The sequence below is a fragment of the Salmo salar genome, chromosome ssa06 (genome assembly GCF_905237065.1).
Source record: "Salmo salar chromosome ssa06, Ssal_v3.1, whole genome shotgun sequence".
Classification (NCBI taxonomy): Eukaryota; Metazoa; Chordata; class Actinopteri; order Salmoniformes; family Salmonidae; genus Salmo; species Salmo salar.
This window is the reverse complement of record NC_059447.1, coordinates 62,894,444-62,907,212: the sequence shown is the minus strand read 5'-3', so window position 1 is coordinate 62,907,212 and position 12,769 is coordinate 62,894,444. Positions and strand designations below refer to the sequence as shown.

General features: G+C 44.9%; 1 protein-coding gene across 2 annotated transcripts in view; it reads left to right on the top strand.

Annotated features, from left to right (window-relative positions):
* The window catches only part of dcbld1 (discoidin, CUB and LCCL domain containing 1), a 42,370-nt gene extending 30,338 nt beyond the window's left edge, over positions 1 to 12,032 (top strand). The window contains exons 11-15 of one of the 2 annotated variants that reach the window (XM_014205140.2): positions 67 to 171; positions 257 to 335; positions 4,422 to 4,471; positions 4,877 to 4,996; positions 10,161 to 12,032. In XM_014205140.2, coding sequence (XP_014060615.2) covers positions 67 to 171; positions 257 to 335; positions 4,422 to 4,471; positions 4,877 to 4,996; positions 10,161 to 10,723 — 917 coding nt within the window. In that variant the 3' untranslated portion in view covers positions 10,724 to 12,032. The remainder of the gene's footprint in view (positions 1 to 66; positions 172 to 256; positions 336 to 4,421; positions 4,472 to 4,876; positions 4,997 to 10,160) is intronic. The other variant, XM_014205141.2, reaches the window with a different exon arrangement.
* Positions 12,033 to 12,769: the final 737 nt, after the last annotated feature.

Below are 12,769 nucleotides of genomic sequence, written 5' to 3'. Positions count from 1 at the left end.
TCTCTCACTCGCTACCACTCTTCTACCTTTGTCTCTACTCTTCTCCCTTTCCCTCTTTACCCTCAGTGAACATGTCATCCCAGGTCACCCTGGAGACGGTACCCACCAAACCCAAGCCTCCGGTGGGGGACGAGAAGATCACTGAGCCGGTGCCCTCCCAGGCAGACCTAGGTACCCATCTCATTAAAACACTGCTTCCACCAGATGTTTGTTTGTGTAATAGCTGGCTAACATGCTCTCTCTTCTCTATTCTCAGTAAAGCTGGCCATCATCATCATACCCACAGTCTTATCTGTGGTGCTCATTGGGATTTGTCTATTCAAGATGCTACAGAAGTAAGTGGGTCGTTCATGTCATTTGAATAGATAATGTAATGCTTTTAGAGACAGTAGTGTAAGGTCGTGTAAAAAGAGCTTGCACCTTAATGACTCATGGGTTTCCTGTCCCCAAGACAACGTGACTGACGAGCTCAGATTGGCCTGAGCGGGTTCTCTCTACCGTGTGCCTACTCTCTAGACTATGTCTGTTAATTATGTGTGTAAGATGTCGTCTGCCTGCCTGTGTGTCTGTCAGTATGAATGTGCCTGAGGAGGAGATCTTTTCAGGAAAAGAGAGAGGGGAGGACAATGAATAGATTGGAGCAAGGGAGAGATGTATGGGACAATGAGGGTCAGGAAGATTCCTAGAACGGTCCTTTGAAATGGCTGCCTTTCTGTTGCTCAGCTAACATAACAAGCCTGACCACCAACACAACCACAGTCATTCGTGTCAGTGAGAGAACACTGGAGGAGGATGCACAACACATATGTGGATGTATACCATTCATCTTTTTACTACCAGCCTTTGTTGTCTTTGGTTATGTGGAGGTGGAAGGTAGAGGGGCTTAAAGGCGTCCTCAAGCTTCCCAGCCAAAACAGTTCGGAAGAGTTTGTGCTTATATTATGACGACATTTTGTGAAATGTTTGTTTGGTCGGCTGTTCGGGCACATTTTTTTTTCTGGAGGCAAGCCGAAGTCGGTAGCTGAAGTTTGCGCTTCTTTGTCTGTGATTGGTCAACAGTAGGGATTATAGGGCCTCCTGAGTGGCGCAGTGGTCTAAGGTACTGCATTGCAGTGCTAGAGGCATCACTACAGATCCGGGTTCGATCCCGGGCTGTGTCGCAGCCGGCCACAACCCGGGAGACCCATGAGGCGGCGCACAATTGGCCAAGCATCGTCCGGGTTAAGGGGAGGGTTTGGCCGGCCAGGATGTCCTTGTCCCATACCGCTCGAGCGACTCCTTGTGGAGGCCGGGCGCATGCACGCTGACTTCGGTCCCCAGCTGCACGGTGTTTCCTCTGACACATTGGTGTGGCTGGCTTCCGGGTAAAGCGAGCAGTGTGTCAAGAAGCAGTGCGGCTTGGCGGGGTTGTGTTTCGGAGGACGCATGGCTCTCAACCTTTGCCTCACCCAAGCCCGTCCGGGAGTTGCAGTGATGGGACAAGACTGTAACTACCAATTTGGATATCACAAACTTGGGGAGAAAAAAGGGGTAAAAAGTGCCAAAATAAACAAAAAACAGTAGGGATTCAATAAAGTCTTTGTTGCCATTCAATGAGAGATGACTCGTTTTCATGCAGTTTTTTTCATTAAGAAATAATGAACCAAACAACTTGGTTAGATGAAAAATTGAGTCTTCGGTCAGACAAGGGTTGCACATTTTGGGGAATATATGGGAATAAATGTAAATCTAGCGAAATGTGATATTAATACCATTTAAATGTAGCTGTTTTTTGCATTGGATATATTTACCATATTATATGGAGACAGAAACATAAACCTTTTACCTTATCATAAGTAGACGTAATTGCTAATTATTAAAATCCTTCCAATAGAAAAAAATGTATTTAGTTACGAATTGAACTTTAATTAAAAGAGTTGACTCTTCACATGGGATGATTTCACTGAACAACAAAAGAAAGGGAATATTGAATGATCCCCAATGATCCATCTCATCTCCCAAAAACTTTTTCAACATACTTCTGTAAAATGATAGTCTAGAAACTAAAGCGTTGGTTGTCTTCCTCTCAGGCTGTCTTCCTCCATGTCTTCTCCCTGGACCTCCTCAATGTCCACCTTTTGAACATCAGACTGAGGCCTCATCTTCACTGTCACTTTCCAATGTCTTCTCCCTGGACCTCCTCAATGTCCACCTCTTGAACATCAGACTGAGGCCTCATCTTCACTGTCACTTTCCAACCTTGTTGAGGATGGTTCGTTGTCAGGCTCAAAAAGCCTCAAATTTGCCCGGATGGCCACCGATTTTTCAACCCTTGTATTGGTCAGCCTGTTGTGTGTTTTGGTGTGTGTGTTCCCAAACAAGGACCAGTTGCGCTTTGAGGCGGCTGATGGTTGTGGGATTTGGAGGATGATGGAGGCAACAGGGGAAAGAGCCTCAGATCCACAAAGTCCCTTCCACCAGGTGGCTGATGAGATATGTTGACAAGACTTCCATATTGCATCTCCATCCCAAAGCCCTTGCTTGGAAGTGTACTTCGCCAGACTGTCAAGAAACTTGCCCTCATCCAGGCCAAGGTGGCGAGACATGGTAGTGATGACACCATTGGCCTTGTTGATCTCTGCACCACACAGGACGCTTTTGCCAGCATACTTGGGATCCAACATGAATGCTGCAGCGTGTATGGGCTTCAGGCAGAAGTCTTCACGCTTTTTGATGTATTTCAGAACTGCAGTTTCCTCTGCTTGGAGCAACAGTGAAGTGGGCAGGGCAGTACGGATTTCTTCTCTTACATCTGCAAGCAGAGTCTGAACATCAGACAGGATGGCATTGTCTCCCTCAATCCATGCAATGGCTACTGCTATAGGTTTCAGGAGTTTCGGGCTGTTTACCACTCTCTCCCAAAATAAATAATCCAGGAGGATCCTCTTGATGTGGCTGTCCATATCAGCAGACTGTGATATGGCCATTTCTTGGAGAGACTCCTTCCCCTCCAGGAGACTGTCAACAGTGAAGTGGGCAGGGCAGTACAGATTTATTCTCTTACATCTGCAAGCAGTCTGAACATGAGACATCAGACTCCTTCCCCTCCTGGAGACATGATGACGACACCACCCCAACAAGTGTTGCTGGGAAACTTCAAAGTGGAGCTCTTATTCTTCACTTTGCTTGGTGAAGTAGATTGCTGCTGTAACTTGATGACCCTTCACATACCTAACCATTTCCTTGGCTCTCTTGTAGAGTGTATCCATTGTTTTCAGTGCCATGATGTCCTTGAGGAGCAGATTCAATGCATGAGCAGCACAGCCAATGGGTGTGATGTGAGGGAAGGAGTCCTCCACTTTAGACCAAGCAGCCTTCATGTTCGCAGCATTGTCTGTCACCAGTGCAAACACCTTCTGTGGTCCAAAGTCATTGATGTCTGCTTTCAGCTCATCTGCAATGTAGAGACCGGTGTGTCTGTCCCTTGTGTCTGTGCTCTTGTAGAATACTGGTTGAGGGGTGGAGATTCGACCACCCATCAGAGATGATTGCAATACAGTCTGCTTTCAATATGATTTGCTTGATCTTCACTTGAACTCTGAACTCGGCATCCAGCAAATTAGTAGATAAAGTATGTCTGGTTGGAGGGGTGTATGCTGGGGGAAGAACATTCAGAAATATCTTCCACTACACATTGCTTGTGAGCATCAGAAGTGAACCAATTGCATACACAGCTCAAGCAAGACATTCATCAGCATTTCTCTGACTACCTTTCCTCCATTGAGTCAAAAAAAACTTCTGATTCCAGGAGGACTATGAGCTGTTGCTATCGATAAGGTGTCTGATTCATAATTTTCACCTCGAAGAGAGGTAGAGGGACATTTGTCAGAGGTTGCTTGTTGTGAGCGCTGAGGGAACTTTATGCACTTGGCCAGATGATTCTGCATCTTTGTTGCATTTTTCATGTACACAGCTTTTCATTCTACATTAGAAGCAGTGAAATGTCTCCACACATCAGATAGTGCCCATGGCATTTTCCTGTAAAGATGAGAAAATAATGAGTAAAAAACCCCAAATACAATTCCTTGTACAGACTAGGAAGTGACTATTGCGTCTCAAAATGGACAAACAGTACTATTGATGCTTTTTTTCTCATTTGTCATGCGAGCACACTCGTTCGGCTGAAGCATGCTAATGCCTTACGGGGTCATCTGTCAGTGTCAGAAGATGTGGCCAGAGAGGAGAGGGAGCAAAAGGGAGAGGGGGAAAAGGAAGAGAAACGAGAGAAGGGGTGCTCAGCAGAGCCAGGCAGTGGTGTTTAGGGGACACCTCACCCCCCTGCCTCATCTCCCCCCAGGAGGTTATCAGAGGAATGGGGTGAGGGAGCACCACTGTCCTCCCTGTAACTGGAGTTCACAAAGGCATTTGTCTTTCTGTCACAGGAAGAAGACAAAAGAGAACTCGTACGGATCTTCAGATGACCAGAAACCAGGTCAGTGAACAATTTACTTTGTAAAAGATGTCATTCATATTACTGCACATCAAAATTGAATAATTTGTTTGTGAGAAACAGAACATGTATGGTGAAGATGAGCCCTAGAAATAATCCTTTGTTTACAAACTGTAGGCAGGATAATCCATGTTATAGTGATACCCAGTCAGTGGACAGGTTACGTATCATTCCTTATCATTATGGCTGCTTTAATGAAACTACCAGAGCCCATTTGTTGATCTGTGACAACATGTCGGTGCTGTGTAGTGGGGGGTTGTGGTTAGTGAAAATTCAGTCATGCCTAGGCTTGCATCTGGAGCTTATATCTGTGCTCTCTCTCCATGCTGGAGACCTGTCATTATGTCTGTCTGTGGAGTTGTCTTTTTACTGCCTGCCGGCCCTCAGGTTGCTGGAAGCAGATCAAGCACCCGTTTGCCAGGCACCAGTCCACAGAGTTCACGATCAGCTACAGTTCAGAGAAAGACCCAATACAGAAACTAGACCTGGTCACCAGCACCATGGCAGGTGAGGACACATGCACTCACTGAGACGTGCGTCCATACTCCCACGCTTCCAATCATCACAACTCAAGAGACTGAGGCACCCATGGAAGTGAATATAGAACCACTCTGTGGAGGCACCACTAGGGCTGTGGCGGTCAAGGAATTTCGTCAGCCAGTGATTGTCAAACAAATAACTGCCCGTCCCATGGTAATTGACCGATAATTAACATGAACACTTTTAGCATCTCCTGGCTTCCACACATAACCTATAAGCCACTGATGTAGACCTTTGGAACATCTACATTTGAATAAATCCAGTCTTATAAATCCATGTAATATAGCCTACACCTTCACAATAAAGCCATTATTTATTTTAGACAGGTCTAAAGAAACATGATATGAAGGAAATGTAGTCCATTTAAGAAGAACAGAATAGCATACTCTGAGTTGTCCTTATGTTAGGCCGTGATCTGACTATGCCATATGGCTGTGGGCTACACTAGTTCAAAATCAAATCAAATTTATTTATCACATACACATGGTTAGCAGATGTTAATGCAAGTGTAGCGAAATGCTTGTGCTTCTAGTTACGACCATGCAGTAATATCTAACAAGTAATCTACCAATTCCACAACAACTACCTTGTACACACAAGTGTAAAGGAATGAATACGAATATGTACATAAAATTCCGTGGCTTTATATTATTTTACAAAGCTGAATAAAATAAAAAGGATAGTTTCTCCGAACGATTTCATGGAGTATGCACATGTGGCTTTTCTGTGTTGAGCGGTTAACAAAGAAATGGGTACTCCTATATGCTTAATTTAGATTCATTAATGTAACTTTAATTATTCTACAAACGTAGGGCTATATGTTTGGATTTTTAATACATTCTATGGCTGCATGATGCAACTCCAATGATTTGAAAAAAGTCACATTAAAGGCATGAGTTCTGCTTTGTTTTTTGCGCAGGCTGTACACACTTCATCAGTCTCTCATTCACAATTTAACAAGCACTTGATAATGCCTCGAATTTCCCAGCAGAATCCCCTTTGCGTGTCTGTAATGCCTCCTAAAAAATCCATAACTTTTGTGGCCGTTGTACACTGGGGCTAAATATAATAATTATAATTCCCTTCTCCCTGGGTGCTGCATGCTCTGAAGCACCTCTTACTCACATGGCTCTCCATCACGTGATCCGGTCTTTCTCACAGGCTACAAGTGAAAACCGACACATTGGAGACATAACTGCTCACACTCTTATCCAATTCCGAGGTGCATATTGAAGATATTGGAAGAACTGTCCACATTTACTTTGTCAGCCAACTAGATGAGTAGGCCTAACGAACAGCAAAAGCACTAGCCTATCTCCTATCCCCCATAGTATAAAAGTTGATTTATTCTATTCTGTGTGAGAAATAAATATTCCAAACATAGATCCCAAATGAATACAACCACTAGCATCAAAAAACCTTTTTTACGCAATGAGGTTGACGCAACAGTTCAGAACATTTACCTTCAAATGTTGATAAACTATTAGGCTATTTCTTCACATTATAAGCGCAGCAATGTGCATACGGCAGTAGGCTATAAGCGCAAATGTTCCATTAGCGGAAAACACCATTATCAAAAGTGACCCCAAATGTGATTATGCTTGTAATGCTTTTATTAAAGGTGCATTTTTATGGTGAACATTTTCTTCCCCAAACTTGAAACTCATGCGCTGTTTATGTTTGCCAGTTAGGCTCTAATGTTCTTCATTTTAAAACGTTATTTGGCCACTTTAGTTGTGATACCAACCTTATTAAAACATGGGCGAGTCGCAAAAAAAAGACTTTGTTTCTTATGCTGGTAATAATAGATAATTCACAAGTGATAGGCTAGTATTCTCACCCATCAGACTATTCTTGATTTAATCTTGTCTTTACATATACTAAATAATATATGTGTGAAATTTGTTTTGATTTAGAATGGACCATTATCATGCACCTGTCTCGAAACAGGGGCAGCGGGGAAAATACATCTCATCTATGCACTTAAATAGCGAATGGAGGACGCTTTTCCCGTGGTTCATTTTCATGCCAGCCAGGTAGGCTGTTGTAAAGAGAAACAATGTGCTAAATATTAGGGCTGGGCGATATGGCCAAAATCTCATATCCCGATATAAACTCAGCAAAAAAAGAAAAGTCCTCTCACTGTCAACTGCGTTTATTTTCAGCAAACTTAACATGTGTAAATATGTGTATGAACATAACAAGATTCAACAACTGAGACATAAACTGAACAAGTTCCACAGACATGTGACTAACAGAAATGTAATAATGTGTCGCTGAACAAAGGGGGGTCAAAATCAAAAGTAACAGTCAGTATCTGGTGTGGCCACCAGCTGCAGTAAGTACTGCAGAGCATCTCCTCCTCATGGACTGCACAAGATTTGCCAGTTCTTGCTGTGGGATGTTACCCCACTCTTCCACCAAGGCACCTGCGAGTTCCCAGACATTTCTGGAGGGAATGGCCCTAGCCCTCACCCTCTGATCCAACAGGTCCCAGACATGCTCAATGGGATTGAGTTCCAGGCTCTTCGCTGGCCATGGCAGAACACTGACATTCCTGTCATGCGCACAGAATGAGCAGTATGGCTGGTGGCATTGTCATGCTGGAGTGTCATGTCAGGATGAGCTTGCAGGATGGGTACCATATGAGGGAGGAGGATGTCTTCCCTGTAACGCACAGTCTTCCCTGTAACGCTCATCAGTCCGATGATGCTGTGACACACCGCCTCAGGATATGACGGACCCTCCACCTCCAAATTGATCCCACTCCAGACTACAGGCCTCGATGTAACGCTCATTCCTTCGACGATAAACTCGAATCCGACCATCACCCCTGGTGAGACAAAACCGTGACTCGTCAGAGAAGAGCACTTTTTGCCAGTCCTGTCTAGTCCAGCGACGGTGGGTTTGTGCCCATAGGCAACTTTGTTGCCGGTGATGTCTAGTGAGGACCTGCCTTACAACAGGCCTACAAGCCCTCAGTCCAGCCTCTCTCAGCCTATTGCGGACAGTCTGAGCACTGATGCAGGGATTGTGCGTTCCTGGTTTCTTATTACATTTTGAATTTTACTCAACAAATAAAAGGTTATTTCTCCTCTTATTTAGAACCTTTGTGCAAATTTTCTATTAAGCATGTAATAAAATATGAATGTATAAAAAGGTAAATAGAAAACACTTCAACTATAGTTGAAAACAAAATAAATATAGGCCTAAAATATATGTATTTATTTTGGGGGGCTTTCCCACTTTGCTTGTTATTTTGGCATTTAATACATGTCACAAATCAATTTGGTACCTTGGGCCGAGTGTTAGCACCAACTCACGAAACCCCCGTTTCTCGACCGTGTAAATTGGGGCCCATGTCTTTGCAGATGTAAGTTGTAACGGCAGCTGTTATCTCCTTCCATCTTCGTGATTCTTTGCCATATGGTGTGTCGCGGGCAAAAGCCTCTCGCAACGTCTGAGTCGGGGGTTTGTTTTGAGCACTCAACTCATTTTTTGTGTCTCATCCGTAGACTTTCACCGTACTGTTTCACATGATTCTTGCGTAGGTAGTAAAAGAGGTTAGTGGTGTTTGAGCCTGTTGTCGGGACCGGCCTGCGGCATAATTTGCAGAGGACTGTTTTCTGGTCCGTGTCAGACTTTTCATACCCAAACCACTTCCATGCGACCGAAGTAGCCCCTCTTTTAGGTACGAGCTCCGTGTCTCCGTGCTCTATGTCACGTTCACTCTCCTCTATGTTTGTTTGTGTTGCAAATTTCCTTTCACACGGCACGTGTGGAAGAACACAAAGCGTCATCCAATTGACTTAAAATATTGCCGTATAGAGTGTGATTTGCGACACAATGAAATAAACAAGAGCATAATATGAAACGATATACTTTTTTTTATCGTCACACGATATACATCGTCATATTGCCCAGCCCTACTTAATATTAGGAAAAGCCTATAGAAAGCTGATGGGATCCTCCTCTTTTTAGTAGAGGCCAACACTGTTTTCTCACCCAATTGCATAGCCTATAGAAATGTTTTACAACATGAGCTCATGGGCTCTCATGAAGTGTTTGATTATATTTTCGATTACATTTACATTGATGTCAGAGTGATTAGAGGGACAATAGAGTGCTGAGTACCAGGCAGTTATCAAGTTTGGTAGGCTACTAATGACCATCAGCATCAGAGCCTGGAGAAGCCTAATCACCGTGACTAAATGATCACATGGAATTTGACTCCCTTCATGACTTGTGACTGCCGGTGTGGCGGTAATACAGTCACCGTAACAGCCCTAGGCACCACCACCTGCTATTGAACTTCCATCTTCCTTCACAAGAGGCTGGGTTACTTGTATTGATCCATAATTACTCCATAACCCAGGCAGTGTGTGGTGGTAAAGCTCTCCACTCTTTACAGACAACCCCATTCACAGTAACTGTGACCCTTCTCGCGCACACAATTCTCTGCTTTAGAGTTCTCTGCTCACTCCATGGCCAAGGTAATCTAGAACTCATTGTAAGCTCCTGGCTCAGTGTGTGAACCGACCATACAAAGTAAGAAGACATCACACAATGGCCTGAAAAGCCAGTTGACGATCCTCTCTTCTCTGGCTCTTATCAGTAATTAGATGTAATTCTTGGTAAGCTGGAGAGGGTTTGATCATTAAAGCTGGAGCCAGTAGGAGGCTAGCCAGTGTAATCCTTGACTTTGGAAAGTCCTCTAGTAGTCTGCTGAATAGTTCCTGACTGGCTGAGAGGCAGCCAGATGAATAATGGCCTACTGCTACTGTTAATAATCCACAGCTTCCCTTCAGGGCACCAATTATTGATGATTCACATACTCTGCCAGGGTTGAATATTCTATATTTAGATAAATCACAGGCTCCCTGTGCACTGTAAACCTGCTGCCTGTATATGCAGATAAATCAAAGAGATAATGTCCGTGTTGAAAAAGTGGTGTCCTTTTTTATCTATAACAGAGTCATGTTATTCATTATAACTGAGTGAAAACAATTTAAGTTGGTGTTTTAATATGCTCATTCCAAAACAGATTGTCACGTTTGATCACCGGGGCACTGGTAATAAAGTTGGTAGTATTCTGTTCTGTTCTTAAGTGTCTTGTGTCCTTGTCCTCCAGAGTACCAGCAGCCTCTGATGATTGGTGTTGGCACAGTGGCCAGGAAGGGCTCTACGTTCCGGCCTATGGACACGGAGACCAAGGAGGATCCTAGCAACCCCTCCACCCACTACGACTACCTGCACACAGCCAACCAGTATGCCCTGCCTCTCACCAACCAGGAGCCAGAGTACGCCACGCCCATCATCGAGCATCACACCTTCCACAAGGACGGGTTCCTGCCCGACCCGGCTAGTTACAGCGTCCCAGGTGTGGTCCTCAGCAAGACCCCATCCTTTAAAACCCTGGACAGGAAGGCAGGGGTGGGCTCCTCCGGGGGCTACCAGATGCCCCAGCTCAAAATAGACCGGGGACACAGTAACTCTGAGGGGGTCTACGACAGCCCCAAGGTGAACAAGCCTGTGGGCCAGAGCAGTGGCCTCTCAGACTACCAGAGGCCCCAGGCCAAGCCGGCCGTGCTGGAAACCTACTCCACCCCCAGGGACTGTGTGAGGGTGGCCCCCACCATGGGCCACAGGCCGGACCATAGACCAGACCCTGAGGGCAGTTCTGGAGGAACCTGAAGATGGAACATGTCTGGGACTACAGGACTAAACTGTCAAACTATGATTTTGATCAGTTCACGGCCGTTTTAGACTGCGCTTACTGTAGCAAACATAATCGGTAAATTATTTCTCAACTGACTTTCGGAATGTGGGAGACGACAGTGTTTGTGTTTGTATCTGAGGCTGTGCTGGCAGACATTTTGTGAATAAGAAAATACAGATGGTTACTTTAACTGTCCTATTTTTTTTTTAAGGGGTGGGGGGATTTATTAAAAAGCAAATGGTGATGGAGACAGGAAATGTCCTGAAAATGCCTCTCCTCATTCTCAACTGTGACTGATGCTTGTGACTGTAACATAGATTAAGATATAATGTGACTTCGTTCCTTAACTGTACAGTATATTTTGAGGTCATGATAAAGCTTTCAGAATCTCTCGGTCTGAGGTTAAGCTGCTTTCAGCAGGGAAGCATAGAGGAAGCCGAGTGCTTTATTAAGTAAAGCAGTACCCCAGTTAAAAGTGGTAGATTTGTCCCCAGGGGGTCCTACTATAGGATGTTTTACAAAGTCAGTCCGTGCTCTTAACAAAGAATTGTAAGTACACACTGTGAATGAAGTGACTGAAAGGACTGGTGTCGCTGCATGGAGTCCCCCACAATGGGGGCTTTGTCACCATGTTGCAGGGGGCTCTATGCTCTGAAGCCGACGGCTGCGTCGCATCAGTCTGGAGGCAGATCTGGTCAGTGTGATCAGAGAGCCAATGAAAAGGCAACGGGAGAGTGTTTACAGTTAGTCTGGCATATTGAGAAGCAGGGGATTTAGGAGAGTAAACTGGACTACAACACATCACAAAGCTGTGTTTTTAGATGCTCTGTTTAACTGGACAAGGTGAAGAACTACTATACAGGCCAGTTCCATTTAAATGGATCTTGAATACAAAGCCATGTTGAATGGTACCGATACTACAGTCTAATCGATTGTGTATAGGTGTGTACATACAAGTGCGCAGTTTGAAAATGTATATTGCCAAGAGGAAAGAAAAAAAAAAAGAAATGAAAAATGCTGTCGACTGTATTTAAAGCACCTGTGAGTGTGGTGTTGCTGCTGTGTACTGAAGACAAAACTTAGGATGGAGCTAAGAACTCTTTCATTTCTGTGAAATCTTTTTGGGAGATCTTTTCAGCTGGGTTGTATGTACATGTACTGCGAGAAGTTATTCTCTACAGACTCTCTCTCTCTCTGTGATATGTCACTCTCATTCAAAACGTTCTGTGTGTCTACTGCATGTTGGCTGTAAGCTGAGCCCTGAATAAAAACACCAGCAGTTAACCTCTTCATGTCAAGCTCTCTTTACTATGTGAAAATGTGTTTCTCAGCAGCCGTAGCCTCGGCCCTAGGATGCCTGGCATTCCAGTCCCGGCGCCCAAAGAAGCAGGAAGTTACAGGATCCCCCCCCCACCTCCACTCAGCCTGTGTCTGTCTGTGGAGGAATGTGGCAGTTTGGTGTCAGTCGTGGGGAAGCAGCTGATGATCAGCGACACTGCTGCTGCCCAGTCCTCCCAGCTATGGGCCCACCCGAGGGGAGAGAGCTGGGTTGTGGGGGGTATGATGGCCTCTCTGAGGACCCTGATAACAAGTCACTGGTCTCTTCAGAAGCGGGGGGTAGGGTGATGGTCTGATGGAGATAGACTAGGCTTGAGTAGAGCCTGTTTTGTGGCTGTGATCAGAGTGATGAGTGTGTGTGAGGTGGTGTCTGCCAGTGTGCTCGGCTTGGTCGTTCACACAGGGGTGTGGAACACTGTTTACACCTCCAGCCTCCAACCCAAAGCTACATGAAAGCTCAGAGCAGCTCTCTGTGAACACACTGCTCCTAGCTATTCAGCTTATCCCCTCAAATTCCAGTCATGTCTCTTCTTGCAGACTGCTGACTTTGTTCATATGAGCTTGAAGAGTATGGCCTTTTCTCTATTGCATACTACTCAAGTCCTCTGTATCCTCAAAACCAATTGGATGAGAGCCTGATGTCCCTCCCCTCTGACCTTCTCCTCCAATGGGTTTTGAGGAGA